At 39.3% G+C, this 17,101-nt stretch overlaps 1 protein-coding gene across 1 annotated transcript in view; it reads right to left on the reverse strand.

Annotated features, from left to right (window-relative positions):
- The window catches only part of DNAH5 (dynein axonemal heavy chain 5), a 217,189-nt gene that overhangs the window by 157,950 nt on the left and 42,138 nt on the right, over positions 1-17,101 (reverse strand). The window contains exons 16-21 of the mRNA XM_072752730.1: positions 12,729-12,900; positions 9,978-10,123; positions 7,581-7,746; positions 4,686-4,925; positions 2,954-3,144; positions 2,782-2,866 (exon numbers count right to left, since the gene is read on the reverse strand). Of these exons, the coding sequence (XP_072608831.1) occupies positions 2,782-2,866; positions 2,954-3,144; positions 4,686-4,925; positions 7,581-7,746; positions 9,978-10,123; positions 12,729-12,900 (1,000 nt within the window). The remainder of the gene's footprint in view (positions 1-2,781; positions 2,867-2,953; positions 3,145-4,685; positions 4,926-7,580; positions 7,747-9,977; positions 10,124-12,728; positions 12,901-17,101) is intronic.

A 17,101-nucleotide genomic window follows, 5' to 3' on the forward strand; every position in this document is an offset into this window, starting at 1 on the left:
AAAAATGCTAAGGGCAGCCTGGGTGGCTCAGCAGTTTAGCACCACCTTCAGCCCAGGGCCTGATCCTGGAGTCCCGGGATCCATCCCACATGGGGCTCCCTGCATGGAGCCTGCTTCTCCCTCAGCCTGGGTCTCTGCCTTTCTCTGTCTCTCTCTGTGTGTGTGTGTGTGTCTCTCATGAATAAATAAATAAAAACCTTTAAAAGAAAAAAATGCTAAAATCTTAGTAACAATAGTGAGTTTTGAGGTGTTTTTAACTTCCAAAGGCCCACTGCCCCCTCACTGACAACATGGTGGCTTTCAGAAACACAGCCACAGCCTAGCCATCACCAGAGAGGCCAGAGTGCATTCAGAGCTCCTCAAGAAGGCTCAGAAAATTGTCACTACTTGATGCATCAGGAAGTTCTCTGGAAAAGCCCCAGAGTTTATTGTTACTTCACCTGACTCAGAACTCACTGAGAAAAATAAAATCCCTATCACCAAGGCATTTGTAAAAAAAAAAAACATCAACTACAATTAACTTCACAGATGACTGAGACAATGATATTACTTGAGGCAAACAAGAGGTTGATCAAAAAATTAAAGATCTGGGGAATGAGATATCCACAGAGGGCATTCTATCCCCTGGAGTTCTAGAAAGTCATGCATCTGTACAGAGCTATCCATATGCCCAGGAAAGACCTAAAATGCCCCAATCTTTGACTTGAGCCTTGAACAATCAAGTGAATAAAAGCTATGGCAGGACTGAAAATTTCCTGAGTTCTCAGAGTGCTCCAGCACACATACCATCCCTAGGCAAAGGGTGTAAGACTTATCCGTTCAAAGGATTAAGGAAATCTCTATGCAATCATTAGCTGACCTTCAAACTATCCAACCAGAAACTACAGTGGTGCACACCACAAGAAAGGCAAATTTTCCGGAATTAGTCCAGGAAAGTCAATAAAGTCAATAATGAAACAGAAACAACAGACTCTGGGGAGAAGACAAGCAGATTTTCAGTTGCCACATTATATTCTTTAAAATATCAAGTTTTCAGAGCACCTGGGTGGCTTGATACATGAAGCATCTGACTTGGGCTCAGGTCATGATCTCAGAGTCCTGGGATCGAGCCCCATTGCTTCTTCCTCTCCCACTGCCCCTCCCCCTGGCTCATGCTCTCTCGCTCTCTCTCTCTCTCTCTTTCTCATAAATAAATAAAATAAATAAATCTTTATAAATCTTTATAAATAAATATCAAGTTTTCAACAAAAATTAAAATGATGAGTTATGCAAAGGTACAGGAGGAAACCAGTGCCCACACACAACACCAACAGCAGTCAATAGAAACTGTACATGAGAAAACCCAACTATTGGAATTACTAGACCAAATTTATATCAGCTGTTATAAATATGTTCAGAGAACTGCTGAAAACCGGATCTAAAGAATTAAGGGAAAGTGTGAGGGTCATGTCACAAAATAGAGAATACTAGTAAAGAAACAGAAATACAAAAGAGTCAAATGCAAATTCTAAGGTTGAGAACATAAATGGAATGAGAATTCACGAGAGGAGCTCAACAGACTTCAGTCTCTAGAAAAAAAATCAGTAACCTTGAAGATAATTTTCTTCAGATAGAAAAACAAAATTATTATTATGAGGTATGTCCTCTTTTTAAATATCCGTGTTTAAGGTTACAAATTTCCCTCTAAGTGCTGTTTTAACTGCATTTCATAAATTTTGGCAATTTGTTAAAACTTTGTCATAACAAAATTATATATACAACTTTTCATCAAACATTTTTTCTTCTCAATTTCAGATATAATTCATGATTGAACATATTTTGAGCTTAGAAAATTCTGAATTATAAACTAGTCTAGGATGTAAAGCAGTGTTTCCAAATAACATAAAAAATTGGAATTAACATAATAACATATGCCTTTGTGGCTTAAATAAATAATATTGTAAGTTGTGGACCAAGTGTTTTGAGCTATCTTTATCCTCCTCCATAACAGACTGTTGGTTTTTTTTAAGATTTTGTTTTATTTACTCATGAGAGATACAGAGTGAGAGAGAGAGGCAGAGACACAGGCAGAGGGAGAAGCAGGCTCCATGCAGGGAGCCTGACGTGGGACTCGATCCTAGGTCTCCAGGATCACACCATGGGCTGCAGGCAGCACTAACTGCTGCGCCACCGGGGCTGCCCCATAACAGACTGTTTTAAAGCAGAACCTCTTCAGTTCTCCTCAGGGTTAGCTGATTTATCACACAGGGGTAATGAACAATAAGTGAATGAGATCTGCCTTTTGCAGGTTTTCCTTAGAATGAGTTTGAAGGACTCAAGGTTAACATTTAATGTCATTAGCAACTTAGCATATGTTCTCTAATTTTACAGAGTATAAGTGAAAACCATAGGATATACAGCAAACATCACAACATGTTAGCATAACAGGACACAGTATGGGTTAAAATACAAAATATCTCTTAAATGTCAGAAAATATTCATTGTGATAAGTTTTTCTTTAAACTGTGAGACTGAAGTCCTTATTATACCCCCATTCCTATCGTCACACTGGACCAGAAATCAGTGAGGCAGCCACATCTGTGATGTATACACTATAGATACACAATTTATAATAGTGATAATAAAATACATGGATTTTTAATTTATATTCATTTAAAACTGGCTCGCAGATTAATATTCTAATCAACACTGATGTAAGAATTGCATGGAGGGAAAACACATTTTAACTCCCTCAGTGTTGGTTTTCAACGACTGGTTAAAAAGAACCAAAGGAACACTCACCATGAGGTTCATTTTCTTCCATTTCAATCTCAGAATCACTGTCATTATCCTGCAAAGCAGTCATTTTCCTTTCCTCCATCTTTTTCTACAAAGTGAAAAGATATTTTTCAGCTCGGATCCATCCATAAAAGAAGTAGCTTCCATGTGAAATGATTCCTTCATCCATACCCACCTTGGACAACAGCTCACTGCTCCATTGTCTGACCCCCTTAGTGACATGGACTATGCACTCCACAGCTTTGTTCAGCGTCTGCTGTATGTCTTCCAGGGCAGGGGCCATGGCAATGTTGGGAATGGCCAGAGTGATGCTCGCCCGGAAAATGGGCAGGCTGTTCTGCTTGATTCTGGATGTACTCTTACTGTCTGAATTAACATAACAGAGGGAAGCCTTACTATTTTTTGTCTTTTTACTTAAAATGGAGTTTATTTCATTTTAAGCTGGGAAAAAATTAAGGTACTTAGAATAATACATAATAGGTATATAATCAGACAAATATTTGAGGAATGGATGAAAAGTAATGGAGAAATATGTTTTGCTCAATACAACAGCAGTTCAGCGGGACCCAACACATTTTCTGCTGATCCAATCTACTGATACACCCTCCTTAAAAGGCCACCCACTATGTAGAATCTGGCTTAATTATGTAAACTGTTATCTAAAAAACTGAAAATGATGCTGTCCATATACCAGCATGCCAACAAATTAGTTAAATGTAGAGTAAGGAAGCGAGGCATGAAGAATAAGAAAGCTGTCAGAAAAAGCCAAAGTCAGAACAAATAACCAGTTTGGAATTTCAAATAAAACATATGCCTTTTCTACCACAGTGTGTTTAATCCAAACTGGGAGCAGTTAGAGTGGAGAAGAAATAAAGTGTAACTCAACTCACCATTTATATCCAAGTGGCTTTTAAAGTTGCATATACATATAAGTATTGGTAGAGGCATAGATATACGTGTAGATTGTGTGTGTGTGTGTGTGTGTGTGTGTGTGTGTGTGTGTATAACTCTATACAGTTGGAAATACCTATAATATATAAAGCTGGGAAAGACATGTGATTTAATATTCAGCATATCAACCAATGCTTGGTAAGTTCTAATAACATCCCTATGTTAAATAAAAGAACATTCTTCTATTCCAAAGAGAAACAAAAGATAGTAAGCCATGCTACCAATCAAAAAATTCCTTCGGTGTATCCACTTTTACTCATCTACTTTTAATTAAGTAATAGAGATGCTTCCTTTGAATACCAATATTCAAAATAAATAAAAAGGATTTATCACTCTATTATTTTTCTATTTTGATTAATAATGTATTTTAATTTTTAATTTAAAATTTAATTTCAGGGACACCTAGGTGGCTCAGCGGGTAAGTGTCTGCCTTAGCCTCAGGGCGTGATCCTGGAGTCTCAGGATCGAGTCCCACATTGGGCTCCCTACATGGAGCCTGCTTCTCCCTCTTCCTGTGTCTCCTATGTTTCTGCCCTTCTCTCTCTCTGTCTGTCTCATGAATAAATAAATAAAATCTTTGAAAAAAATAAAATTTAATTTCAGAATGTCTCTAGATTTGATGAATTTGAGGGGCTCATCTGGGAAACACAACACCTATTTCTGAATTGTGCAGAGGAGAAGATGATTGTATTAGGAATGAAAAAACTGGCTGGAAAGTACTAAATTGACACAAAAAATAGTAAAGAAATGTTCTGCTTTGGAGAATATGGATTAATCAGATATACTTCATAGAATTGCTGGAATAATCAAGGTTCATAACGTATAATCTTAGAAGGAGGCTCTCAATAAATGGTGGTTTTTAAAAATATTTTAAAATAACAGGAATACACACACACACACATACAAGCAGCAACCATGCCTGGCCTGCCAGTAGGAAAACTGTATTGAATTATTACCCAGGAAGTTCATTGTATTAGAGGAATGAATACGCCTGCGGATGGCCTCTAGTGCATTCCTTGTAACTTTCAGAAGTGCATCCACATTTTGGTGGTTGAAATGGGAGAGCAACCCACAGGCTTCCTCCTCTAACATTTCCATCTCCTTCTTCTTTCTCAGGATTGTCGGCAAAGGCAGGAGGCCTGCTGGGGCTCTCAGGGGTGATGTCAAGGTGTCAGACTTTCCTCCTTCTCTCTTTGCTGTTAGGAGATGAGAAAATTGAGAGAGATGGGAAAAAACAGAACCATCTACTGCAATTAAAGAGAAAAAAAACTAAGATAATTACATGCAAGTTTAATAATACTCAGACATCAGATTTCCTAGAAAGCAAGCCCATCAAAGAATAGGAAGAGGAAACTAGGGTACCAGATGGGCCAAAAGAGGCCTCTCCTCCTCAATGTGAGGAAACAGGAGGAGAGGCAGGAGCTAGGGCTGTAAAAGCAAGATCAGACCTCAGGGACCTGGGTTCTGATGTTCTCTCTTCCATCAATAGCCATAAAGTCTTGGGAGAAGTACTTTCCTTCTCTGCCTCTTAAGTCTTCATCTGTCCCACAAAAGCTTTGCTTTAGTATAGACAGATGTACTCCAATGGTAATTCCAACCCATCATCCATCCTACTCTACTGATAAGGAAAATAATGGGATGACTGTTGTTCAACATAGTACTAGAAGTCCTAGCCTCAGCAATCAGACAACAAAAAGAAATAAAAGGTATTCAAATTGGCAAAAAAGAAGTCAAACTTTCCCTCTTTGCAGATGACATAATACAGTATATAGAGAACCCAAAAGACTTGTCCCCAAAATTGCTAGAACTCATACAGCAATTCAGCAATGTGGCAGGATACAAAATTTGCACAGAAATCAGTTGCATTTCTACACACTAACAATGAGACAGAAGAAAAAGAAATTAAGGAGTCAATTCCATTTATAGCCACACCAAAAACCATTAAGATACCTAGGAAGGAATACCTAACCAAAGAGGTAAAGGATCTGTACTCTAATAAATACAAAACACTTAGGAAAGAAATTAAGGAAGACACAAAGGGATGAGAAAACATTCCATGCTTGAGGATTGGAAGAATAAATATTGTGAAAATATCAATGTTACCCAGAGCAATTTATACATTCAGTGCAATCCTTGTCAAAATAGCATGGACTTTCTTCACAGAGTTGGAACAAATAATCCCAAGAAAAGACCCTGAGTAGCCAAAGGAATGTTAAAAAAAAAAAACCAAAGCTGTGGTCATCACAATGCCTGACTTCAAGCTGTATTACAAAGCTATGATCATCAAGACAATGTGGTACTGTCACAAAAACAAACACATAGATCAGAACAGTATAGAGAACCCAGAAATGGGCCCTCAACTCTATGGTCAACTCATCTTTAACAAAGCAGGAAAGAATATCCAATGGGAAAAAACTCTCTTCAATAAATGGTGTTGGGAAAATTGAACAGTCACATGCAGAAGAATGAAACTGGACCACTGTCTTACACCAAACACAAAGCTAAACTCAAAATGGATGAAATATCTAAATGTGAAACAGGAATCTATTGAAATCCAAGAGAAAAATACAGGCAGCACCCTTTTTGATGTCAGCCACAGCAACTTCTTGCAAGACACATCTATAAAGGCAAGGGAAACAAAAGCAATAATGAACTACTGGGACTTCATCAAAATAAAAGGCTTCTGTGCAGCAAAGGAAACAGTCAACAACACTAAAAGACAACATACAAAATGGGAGAAGACATTTGCAAATAAAATATCAGATAAAGGACTAGTATCCAAGATCTATAAAGAACTTATCAAACTAAACATCCAAAAAAACAAACAATCCAGTCAAGAAATGGGCAGAGGACATGAAAAGAAATTTCACCAGAGAAGACATACACGTGCCCAACAAGCACATGAGAAAATGCTCCGCATCACTTGCCATCAGGGAAATACAATGAGATACCACCTCACACCAGTGAGAATGGTGAAAATTAACAAGACAGGAAATAACAAATGTTGGAGAGGATGTGAAGAAAGGGGAGCCATCTTGCACTACTGGTGGGAATACAAGCTGGTGCAGCCACTCTGGAAAACTGTGTGGAGGTTCCTGAAGAAGTTAAAAAATAGAGCTACCCTACAACCCAGCAATTGCACTGCTGGGGATTTACCCCAAAGATACAGAAGTAGTGAAATGACAGGACACCTGCACCCCAATGTTCATAGCAGCAATGTACAATGGCCAAACTGTGAAAAGGGTTGAGGTGTCCTTCAACAGATGAATGGATAAAGAAGATGTGGTCTATATATACAATGGAATATCACTCAGCTATCAGAAAGGACGAATACCCACCATTTGCTTTGACGTGGATAGTACTGGAGGGTATTATGCTGAGTGAAATAAGTCAATTAGAGAAAGACAATTATCATCTGGTTTCACTCACATGTGGTATATAAGAACTAATAAAAGGGACCATAAGGGAAGGGGGGTAACTGAGTGGGGAAAAATTAGAGAGGAAGACAAATCATGAGAGACTCCTGACTCTGGGAAAGAAACAAAGGGTTGCTGGAGAGAAGGTGGGTGGGGGAATGGGGTGACTGGGCAATGGGCACTAAGGAGGGCATGTAATGTGATGAGCACTCAGTGTTATATTCTATGTTGGCAAATTGAATTTAAATAAAATTTTAAAAATAATAGGATGAATGGCAATATGCTCAGAATTATAATTTTGAATTTATAAATGTCCTTATAAACCTAGGAGAGTGTTTACAGAAGTGTGAAATTAATCACTATGTAGAAAATGAAATTTTAGTTTTCAGTAATGTCCTAAAAAAAATAAGACCCTTCCATGACCCCATCTCTTACCTGAACTTTCAGTTTTTGAATCAGCCCTATTCGCATCAGATACTTTGTCACTTTCTTCTTTGGATAGAACTTCCCCATCCAGCAACATATTTATTAGCTCATTCACTGCTTCCTCCACTAATGAGCTTTTAAAATTTAATATCTGAGCACCCTTTACACAAAGGTCCTACCAAAAAAAAAAAAAATTACCAGGGTGTCATATGTCTAGCTCTTGAGACCATATCAGTAACAGTAATAAGGCCATAGATTCAGTGTCTAGATGGGATTTTAGCCTCCAACGATGTTTGGCCCCACAAGTCACACAAACCCAGAGCAGGAATCCCATAAAAGAATGCATCAAACATAGGAAACCAACTGGAACCCCACAGGTAGACCAAAATTACACTTAACTTCTCAAACAGTGGTGGAAATACCTCCAAAAGTTTATTAGCAGCCTCTCTTTGCATGAAGTGTCCTTTATTTCACATCAATCTGCCCTAGCTAGGCTTCCTTCTCTCCTCACCTTTGGCAACAAGCCACATCCAGCCTCTAATTAATTTCAGAGATTCCTCTCCCCTCCCATGAGATTCTATGTTTCTCAAGAATGAGATTTAACAAACATGAACTAATATGATTGGGCCACTGTGATTGATTCTGTAGAGACAGAGAGACAGATAGATAATGGATGAATGGATGGATGGATGGATGGATGGATGGATGGATGGATGGATGAATGGATAGACAGGTTTAGATAGAGACAGATGATGTAGACAGTCAGTGATTTACCACTTAGTTGGACAATAAGCCCATGCAATAATAGACTCTGTTAGTTGGTCACAGTCTCCAGTTCCTTTCCAAGTCCTACCATTACTCATTTTTAGACTCTTCTAATGTCCTCATGGACCATCTACTCCAAACATCAGCTTCATGGCTCATTTACTTCCTCATCACCAATAATTTTGACCTCTACTCCACTGCTCCAGGGCACATGGCATTTTGATAAATATTAACATAGGAACATTCTGATGTGTCCTGAAATAAACTATTAAACTCCTTTATCATCAAATAAAGTACAAAATAAGAACTTCACTCCCAACTCAGAATTTCACCTAACTATCAACCTCCATCCCTAGCCTTGAGACAATTATGAAAAAAAGGCAGGTCAGAGACTGGGTAAGGGATGGGATAGGGTTAGCACCATCCAGTAACAAGTATAGATTCTGACACCAAAATCCCTGGGTTCAAATCCTAGCTTTGCATGATTCTGGAAAATCTCTGGTTCCCAATCTAAAAAGTGGTGATTATGGTAAAACCTACCTATGTTGTGGGAGTATTTCATAAGGTAACATATGTAAAATACTAGAATAGTGACTGGTAAATACTCAGAAAGTATTTGTTTTTATTATTGGTCAGCAAATCACACAGAATCATAAGATCTACATTTGCCAAGCTTGCTCATCTCATTCCATAGAAACCAGCTCTTTGTTCTCTAAGAGATCGCTAATATTTTTTAAAGTCTGGATCTTAAATCCCCTCACTCTACACACCATTGCCTAACAACATGGCTTCTCACTTCAACCATTCTTTTGTCAAAATCTTCACTTCCATCACTCTCTCAGCCTTCCACTGCCCCACCCAGGAGAAGCCCAACCCACATGAACCAGGTAACCAACCCTCTCCACTTGCATGCACAGGTCAAGGCAATGCAGGTGCCTTGTACTGGGAATCCGTGGTCCCCAAATTCAGTCAGGCCCCTAATGCTACCCAGGAATTATTCTACATGACTATAGTCACGTTCCTCTACCAGGCCCCATAACAGCTGTATCCTCAAATCCTGTGTCCTCAAATCTTTACACCATCCTCTCCCACATACTCAGCTAATGACCTTGATTCCTATAGCACAAAGCAAATGACACATGGAATCACCCAACTCCCTGACCCAATGTCCTCCCCCCAGAAAAAAAACTCATGACCAATGAGCAGGGGCACTAGGGGAGATTGGGGTCTAGACACAGTTCATGAATCTGAGAAAAGGAAGAAACTGGAATTTCTAAAATGTAGACATTTAATTTTGTTTACCTAATAGTAATTTAATGTAAACTGAAGATTACCCCATATGCAGGAAAGAGTTACAATGACAGGCTGACTGCTATTCTGCTTGCCAGGTTGGTCTCTGGCTGGTGTCTGGGGGCCTGGATGTCGGGAAGGTTCCCAAGGCTCCCCAGCTGGTCAGACTGGCTCACTGTGTCTATACCGCCTGCACAAACAGTGCGGTTAAAGCTGCATATCTGTCTTCCTTCTGGGTATCTGGAATTTGGGTCATTTTAGGCAGAGGGTGCCTCCCTCTCCCTCTGCTCCTCCCCACCTCTTACACTCTCTCTCAAAAAAAATTAATAAAAGCATCCATTTCCTAATAACCTTTGTCATTTGAAGGAACTCTGCGCAGGTAAGTGGCTCCTCCTGGGGCAGCTGGCAAAGTGGCGTGCTGCTCATTTCTTCCAGAACAGCATCAATGCGGAACTCCATCAGATCATTGACTCTGTCAAGCAGCAATTCCAAGTCCTCTTTGGAAAAAATAAAAGTGAATGAAAGAGATTAAGCATTTTGTTTTTTTTTTTTTAATGCACATGACTGGAGCACCTGGGTGGCAGTTGGTTAAGCCTCCGACTCTTGGTTTTGGCTCAGGTGGTGATCTCAGGGTCATGAGCTGAAGCCTCCTCCAGGCTCTGCTTGAGATTCTCTCTCTCCCTCCCCCACTGCCCCTCCCCACCCCCTGCTCTCATGCATGCTCTCTCTCTCTCTCTCTCTCTCTCTCAACTAAATCTCTTTTTAAAAATGCACACAACTAAACTACAGTAGTGAAACCAGGATTAAAGTCGCTCCAGACTGCTATTTCTCACTAGGTTTTTGCACACACTGTCCTTCCTCTAACTGACTTCCAGCTCTGACTCTCTCCACCTGCCTCACTCTGACTCAGACTTAAAGAGCTGGCTTGAATGCAGCTCCTGCAGGAGGCTTACTGGGAATCTGCACGTATTTCCAGGGGCCTCCTCCTCCTTCACTGGCACTGACCCCCGAGCACCCTTCCAACACCACATGTACCATACTGCCTACTTGTCATGTGTCTTTTCTCCTTCTGGAATTCCTCTTTGTCATCCTTGCTTCTTCAACACAGCTCTGTGCCTATTCCACAGGAGGTATTCAACAGATATTCTTTTTTTAAGATTTTTTTTCATTTATTTGAGAATGAGAGAGAGAGAGTGCAAGAGAGAGCATGAGCTGGGGGAGAGGCAGATGGAGAGGGAGAGGCAGACTCCAGCTGAGCAGGGAGCCCGATGCAGAGCTCGATCCCAGAACCCCAAGATCATGACCTGAGCCGAAGGCAGACGCCTAACCAGCGGAGCTACCCAGGTGCCCCTTCAACAGATATTCTTTTTTAAGATTTTATTTTTAAGTAATCTCCATACCCAATGTGGGGCTCAAACTCAACAACCTCGAGATAAAGAGTCACATGCTCTGCCAACTGAGCCAGCCAGGCACCCCAACAGATATTATTGATGTGAAATTCCCTCGAGTTTTCTTTTACAGTTACTATCATAAGGTACATTTTTTAAAGTTGTGCTAAAGTAATATTGAACACTAAGTTCCATAGACAGAAAGGTCAATTCTAGAGGAAATTAACACTTTTACATCAAAAGTAGGAATGACGGTTAATAAAGCTCCATCTAAGGAGCTATATTAAGCTATAATACAGCTTCAACAGATAAAGTGAATTCTTTTTTTTTCCTGCTATTGCTTTTGTCTGGGGAATGAAATTAAAATTGAATGCAGAGAAGTCCATGCTATATACTCATGATGTATCAAAGATGTTATACACTCCCTTAAATACATACCTTTGCTTTCTAAAGAATAAGGCCCTAAAGGTTTTCAATCATTTCTGAGCTAAAACCAAAATACCTAAAAGTTCTGCCTGGTAACCTTATTTCCTACTAAAAGAGAGCCAATACATTAGTGTGTATACGTGCTGAATATAATTCTTTAGAGTTTCTGAAGGACATCTGTGATCTACCCCCCCCCCCAAGATGTCCATGTCTTACTCCCCTGTGAATGCTACATGATATGGCAAAGGGGACTTTGCATGATCAAGTTAAGGATCTTGAGTTGTAGTAACTGTCCTAAATTATCTAGGTGGGAATTATCTACACTAGGTGGGGCCAGTGTAGCCATAGGAGTCTTTATAAGAGGGAGGCAGGAAAGTCAGAAGACAATGTGCCCATGGAAGCAGAGAAACAGAGAGAAAGAGATTTAAGAATACTATGCTGCTGGCTTTGAGGACAGAGTGACCATGAGCCAAAGATTGTATGGGGACTCTGGTTGCCGGAAAGAATTCTCCCCCAAGGCCTCCACAAGGAACTATCTCAGCTGATAATTTAATTTTTAACTCCCTAAGAGTCATTTTGGGACTCTTCTCAATCTGACATCAATTGTTTGACATCAATCTCAAATCTGTCACTTAAATCACAAAAAGAAAAGAGAATCAAAGAACTAAAGAGAGCTTTTTTAGAAATTAGGTCCTGTCTCCAACTAGCATAGTAATAAAACTTCCAAATGTAAACATTCCAATCCTAATATTCTCTAGGGAGAAGAGTACTAAAATCTACCTTAGTAGCCACCTCATTTGGTTGTGAAAACTCGTACTATGAAGTTTTGATACCTTTTATAAATACCTCCTTCTAGAATGTTAGCCTCTTTCCTCCTGTTCTGGTTCCCAGGGAGATGTATTTTGGAAAGACTATTGGTTTAGAGGCAAGGGAACTGGGTTCTAAACTCACTCTTTCTGCTTGCATCTCTACCACATTAGAATTCACTCAGAATTTTGGGATCAGTTTTCCAACTTTACCCTGACCATCTTATATAAAGTCTAGTGTCCAAAAATAAGTATAATTTTTAAATGTAGGTTATCTCTGGGGATAAAATTAAAAAGTGAGTATGTATAGTTTCCAGGAAATGAATGAGTTCATGTAGTTTGGTAAAATTTCCTAGGGAACAGCTTATGAAAAACACTCCCATTTCATTATTTATATCACAGTATCTAGAAGAAATTATACAATAGACATTAAGAACTCAGCCTTTCAAAATGAGAAATAATAACCATTCAGACAGACTTACTGATCTTTGCAAAAGCATTTTTTAAGTATGTTTCAATGTTCAGTGAAGCCCAAGTGATTGCAGCCAGGCCAGGTTGGAGAGCTTCATCCACTTTCGCCAAATGAGGAACCATCAGCTGCTCAATGGTGGGAGGCATTTTTGACTTCACTCTCTGATACTCAGCCAGCATCATCTACAATGAAATGGAGGTTAAATGATCAATTAATATTGTACTTTTAATATCTTTTTTTTATCCAAAAGCTTGACTTCTATTTAGAGTCCAGCTGTAGGGCTCCAATAGCAGCCTGGCAGGTAAAGTGGCCAAAACAAAACCAGAATAGAGCAGATGAGAAATATCTCCATAAGTATAAATTCCTAATCCAATATAAAACAGCTAAAGAAAAGAAAAAACTTAGAGTAGGAGTTTCTCACCCTTTACCCAGTTTGAAAGGGGAGAAGTATCCTAAGGTCAAGTGACTTTTCTAAACCAAGTTACCAATGCATTAGCCAATACATCCTGAGGCTCACTCATTCCACTTTGTACACTGGCACCATGCACACAGCCTGCTCCTCCAGGCACCTTCTGTGGAACATACTCATCACCCAAAGTACTGGGGTCACCAGAAGTCTGCCTCAACCTATTGCTGAAATCATAGGCTGAGCTTTGATGTAAGACCCAAAGCATACAAGGAGTCAGGAACCAGCGTTGATGTTAAGTGTCATGGCTTTAGGTACCACCCATATGCCAAAGACAACCAAATTCACGTCTCAGCCCAGATCCCACTCCTAAAGTCTAGATTCATATATGATGAAAGTCTATTTAGTTATTGCCAACTGAATATATAAAAGACATTTCAAATTCAGCATATCCAAAACTGAAAGTTTGTTTTTCCCCAAAATCTTCCCTGCGCACAGCATTCTCTATCCCATCCAGTGGTGGCTCCTGTCTTGCGCACCCACAGGTAATCCATCAGGATATCTTGTTTGCTCCATATTCAAAAGATCTGTATCTCACCTACTTACCATATGCACTGCTCCCACCATTGCTGACTTTCCTCTAAATTATTGTAATGGTCTACCATTGTCTCCCTGCTACCACTAGTGCCTCCTACAGTCTATGTTCATTTAGCAGCAAAGGAGATCATTTCAAAATGTAAATCAGATTATTTAACTCTTCTGCTTACATGACCACATGCATTACCATCTCATGTAGGGCTATAATTTCTTATGTGTGTCCGCAAAGATCTACCCAGGCTGGTCCCCATTACTTCTCTGATCTTATCTGTAATCATTCTTCTCATCTTTTACCTACTCCTGCCCTACTACCTTCCTTACTGGCCCCCAGCCTCAGGGCCCTTGCATCCCCTTCAAATAATTACTCAAATGCCATCTTCTCAATTAGGCCTATTCTGAATGCCTATTTAAATTTATAAACCGTCACCAAAACCACCAACACACTCTATCCTCTTTGTTCTGCTCTATTTTTTCCACATGCCTATCACTTTCTAATAGACTATGTAACTATGTTCATTATTTGCTGTCTTACCCAACTAGAATAAAAGGACAAGAGTTTCTATAAAAACAAGAATTTTGTCTGCTTTGTTCAATGCATCTGAAACAGTGCCTGGTATGTAGGAGATGATCAATCAATATTTCCCTAATATATTAATTAGTTGTTATCAGGAGCATTTGTGATTAGAAATTCATAGATTCTGCTCCTATATGGAAATTCACTTGTTGTGTAATATTGAACTGTGTCAGTATTTTGTTCATATGTTACCATTTTAAATAAGACTAAAAGCACTTCCAGCCTTTTTTGGTAATGTTAGTATTAACAATAATTAATTATAAGAAAGTAACTTTAACACGCTTCTCAAAGACCATTGTTTTTAGGTCCGTATTTGTAATGTGCATGTTGATATTACTTTGTCATTAAATCAATGTTTACCCAAATGTTCCCTGAAATACTAGCCCTAAAAGATTTTTTTTAAAGATTTTGTTCATTTATTCATGAGAAACACAGAAAGGGAGAGAGGCAGGGACACAGGCAGAGGGAGAAGCAGGCTCCACGCAGGGAGCCCAACGCGGTACTCGATCCCGGGACTCCAGGACCACACCCTGGGCCGAAGGCAAGCACCAAACCACTGAGCCACCAAGGGATCCCTGCCCTAAAAGATTCTATAGGAAAAATGATCCCTGGACGGATAAGTTTGGAAAACACTGTATACACTATCTTCCCTCTTGTACAATCACAATCAATATTAATGATTCTGAGAAAACTGCAAGAAGGAAGTAAGAAGCCCAACAGACTTCTGTGAATTTTGTTAAACCCAACACTTCCCAAATGGACCACATAATCCTTTCTTCATATAACAAAAACTTTCCCATAATTTCTCTATATTCTTTCAATTTCCATGAAAGCCACTTCAGGAAAGCTTATGTTGGGGTGGTTCTATTAGCGGCTACCTACACATTTGCTGACGCATTTGTCCACAGCTTATCTTTTTTCAATGTCCATCACTTATTCTATCTGGGAAGCAAATCAGCAGGCCTTCTATTTCTCCCCTTAATCCATTAACCCCATGAGATATTGTTCATTTTATAGATAAGAAACTGAGGCTCAGAAGGGTAAAGTAATTTGCACAATGATAATGGTTTATATCCAGATAAAATTGGACATAGAATCTATACTCCTATTAGTCTATGCGGGCTCATTTCTTTTTGAACTATATTCCAAGGAAAAGATGAAGAAACCAGTCTCTCAGCTACTTTAGTGTGTCTGTGGAAGCCTAAGAGCTCTGTTAAATATTCAGCACCATGGGATTTCTGGGTGACTCAGTGGTTGAGCATCTGCCTTTCACTCAGGTCGTGATTCCAGGGTCCTGGGAACGAGTCCTGCATTGGGCTCCCTGTAGGAGTCTGCTTCTTCCTCTGCCTTTCTCTGTGTCTCTCATGAATAAATAAATAAAATCTTTTTAAAAAATATTCAGCACAGTAACTCTGGAACATCGGAGATGGTCCCCCAAACCTGCCAAAAGATCTGCTGTTACCAGCTACTCGTGTTGGGTAGGGACCTTTTTCACTCTTTCAACCTCCAAGATATAATAAATGTCAACCAGATGACAATTACTTGCTTGAATTGTCATTTATAACTGCAGTGGTTTTAAAACATTTTTTGACCCGCCTTCCTCCATGGTGTAGGATCTATGTCCTCTCTCCTTGAATCTGGGTGGACTTATGGAAACCAATTGATTACAACAGAAGTGATGCTAAGACATATGAAGCTATCCTAAAAGTCATGCAACTTCCTATGTGTTCACTGTAATGTACCCTCTTAGACTCTGAATTCCCATATAATAAATTCTACTACCCTGAGGCCTCCATACTGAAAGACCACACATAGATGCTCTAGTCTTTAATCCCACCTGAGTGAAACTTCTGGCTATACCTATCAAAGACCCAGACAAGAGAATGAAATCACTTTGGACCTTCCAGAACCAACATCTGCAAGCTAATCTAAATGACTTTAGTCAATACCACAAGGAACAGAAGAATCACCTAGCCAAGGCTTGCTTAAACTCTACACCCACAAAATCATGAGATATAAGAAATAGTTGTTCTAAGCCACTACATTTTGAGGCTGGTTGTTACCATGCAACAGATAACTGAAATAATAAATAAATAATAAATCTGTGGACAAAATTATATTCTGATAAATATTATTTCTTAGTAAAAATACTATTTTCTTTGCAAATATGTAAATTGACTACATGGTTTCCCTAATAGGCAAGAAAGTCTAAAAAGAAATCCTAACATGCTGACCAGTATTTGATGGGTCTACATTTGAGGAATGTCAATCCACTGGCAACATTAGCTTTTTAATATAACATAAAAGAGTGGAAAACAGTAGACTACAAGTCTGGGCTCAGGTCCTACTTCGGATACTTACTAGATATAAAACCTTGGCTAAGTCATTTAACTTTTCTGAACAATGGTTTTGTCATAAGATAATATAATAGTATTCTATCCCCATTACGTAACACGGTTGTGAAAAAAATCACATGGAATAATGAACAAGAAAATGGTTAAAATGTAAGGCATTACGCAAAGGCATGGCTTTATTGGCCTTATCCTGTGAAGTTAGCCACTATAAAATTGTTAACAATGGTTTCCATGTTGTCAAATATCATGGCTGCATCTCTGCACTCATCTTGCACATCCTTCGAGTTGCATTTGTCACTGGTGATCACTCTCTCCCACACAACAATTTCCTTACGCTTTCCTCCCACCTCAATGACCAATCATTAATTTTACTTGCATACATGTCCCCCTTTATCAGACCTGTTAATATTGGGGCAACCCAGAGCTTAGCCTAGGCCCTCTACTCTATCTTT

Source organism: Vulpes vulpes, chromosome 3 (assembly GCF_048418805.1).
Source record: "Vulpes vulpes isolate BD-2025 chromosome 3, VulVul3, whole genome shotgun sequence".
Taxonomy (NCBI): Eukaryota; Metazoa; Chordata; class Mammalia; order Carnivora; family Canidae; genus Vulpes; species Vulpes vulpes.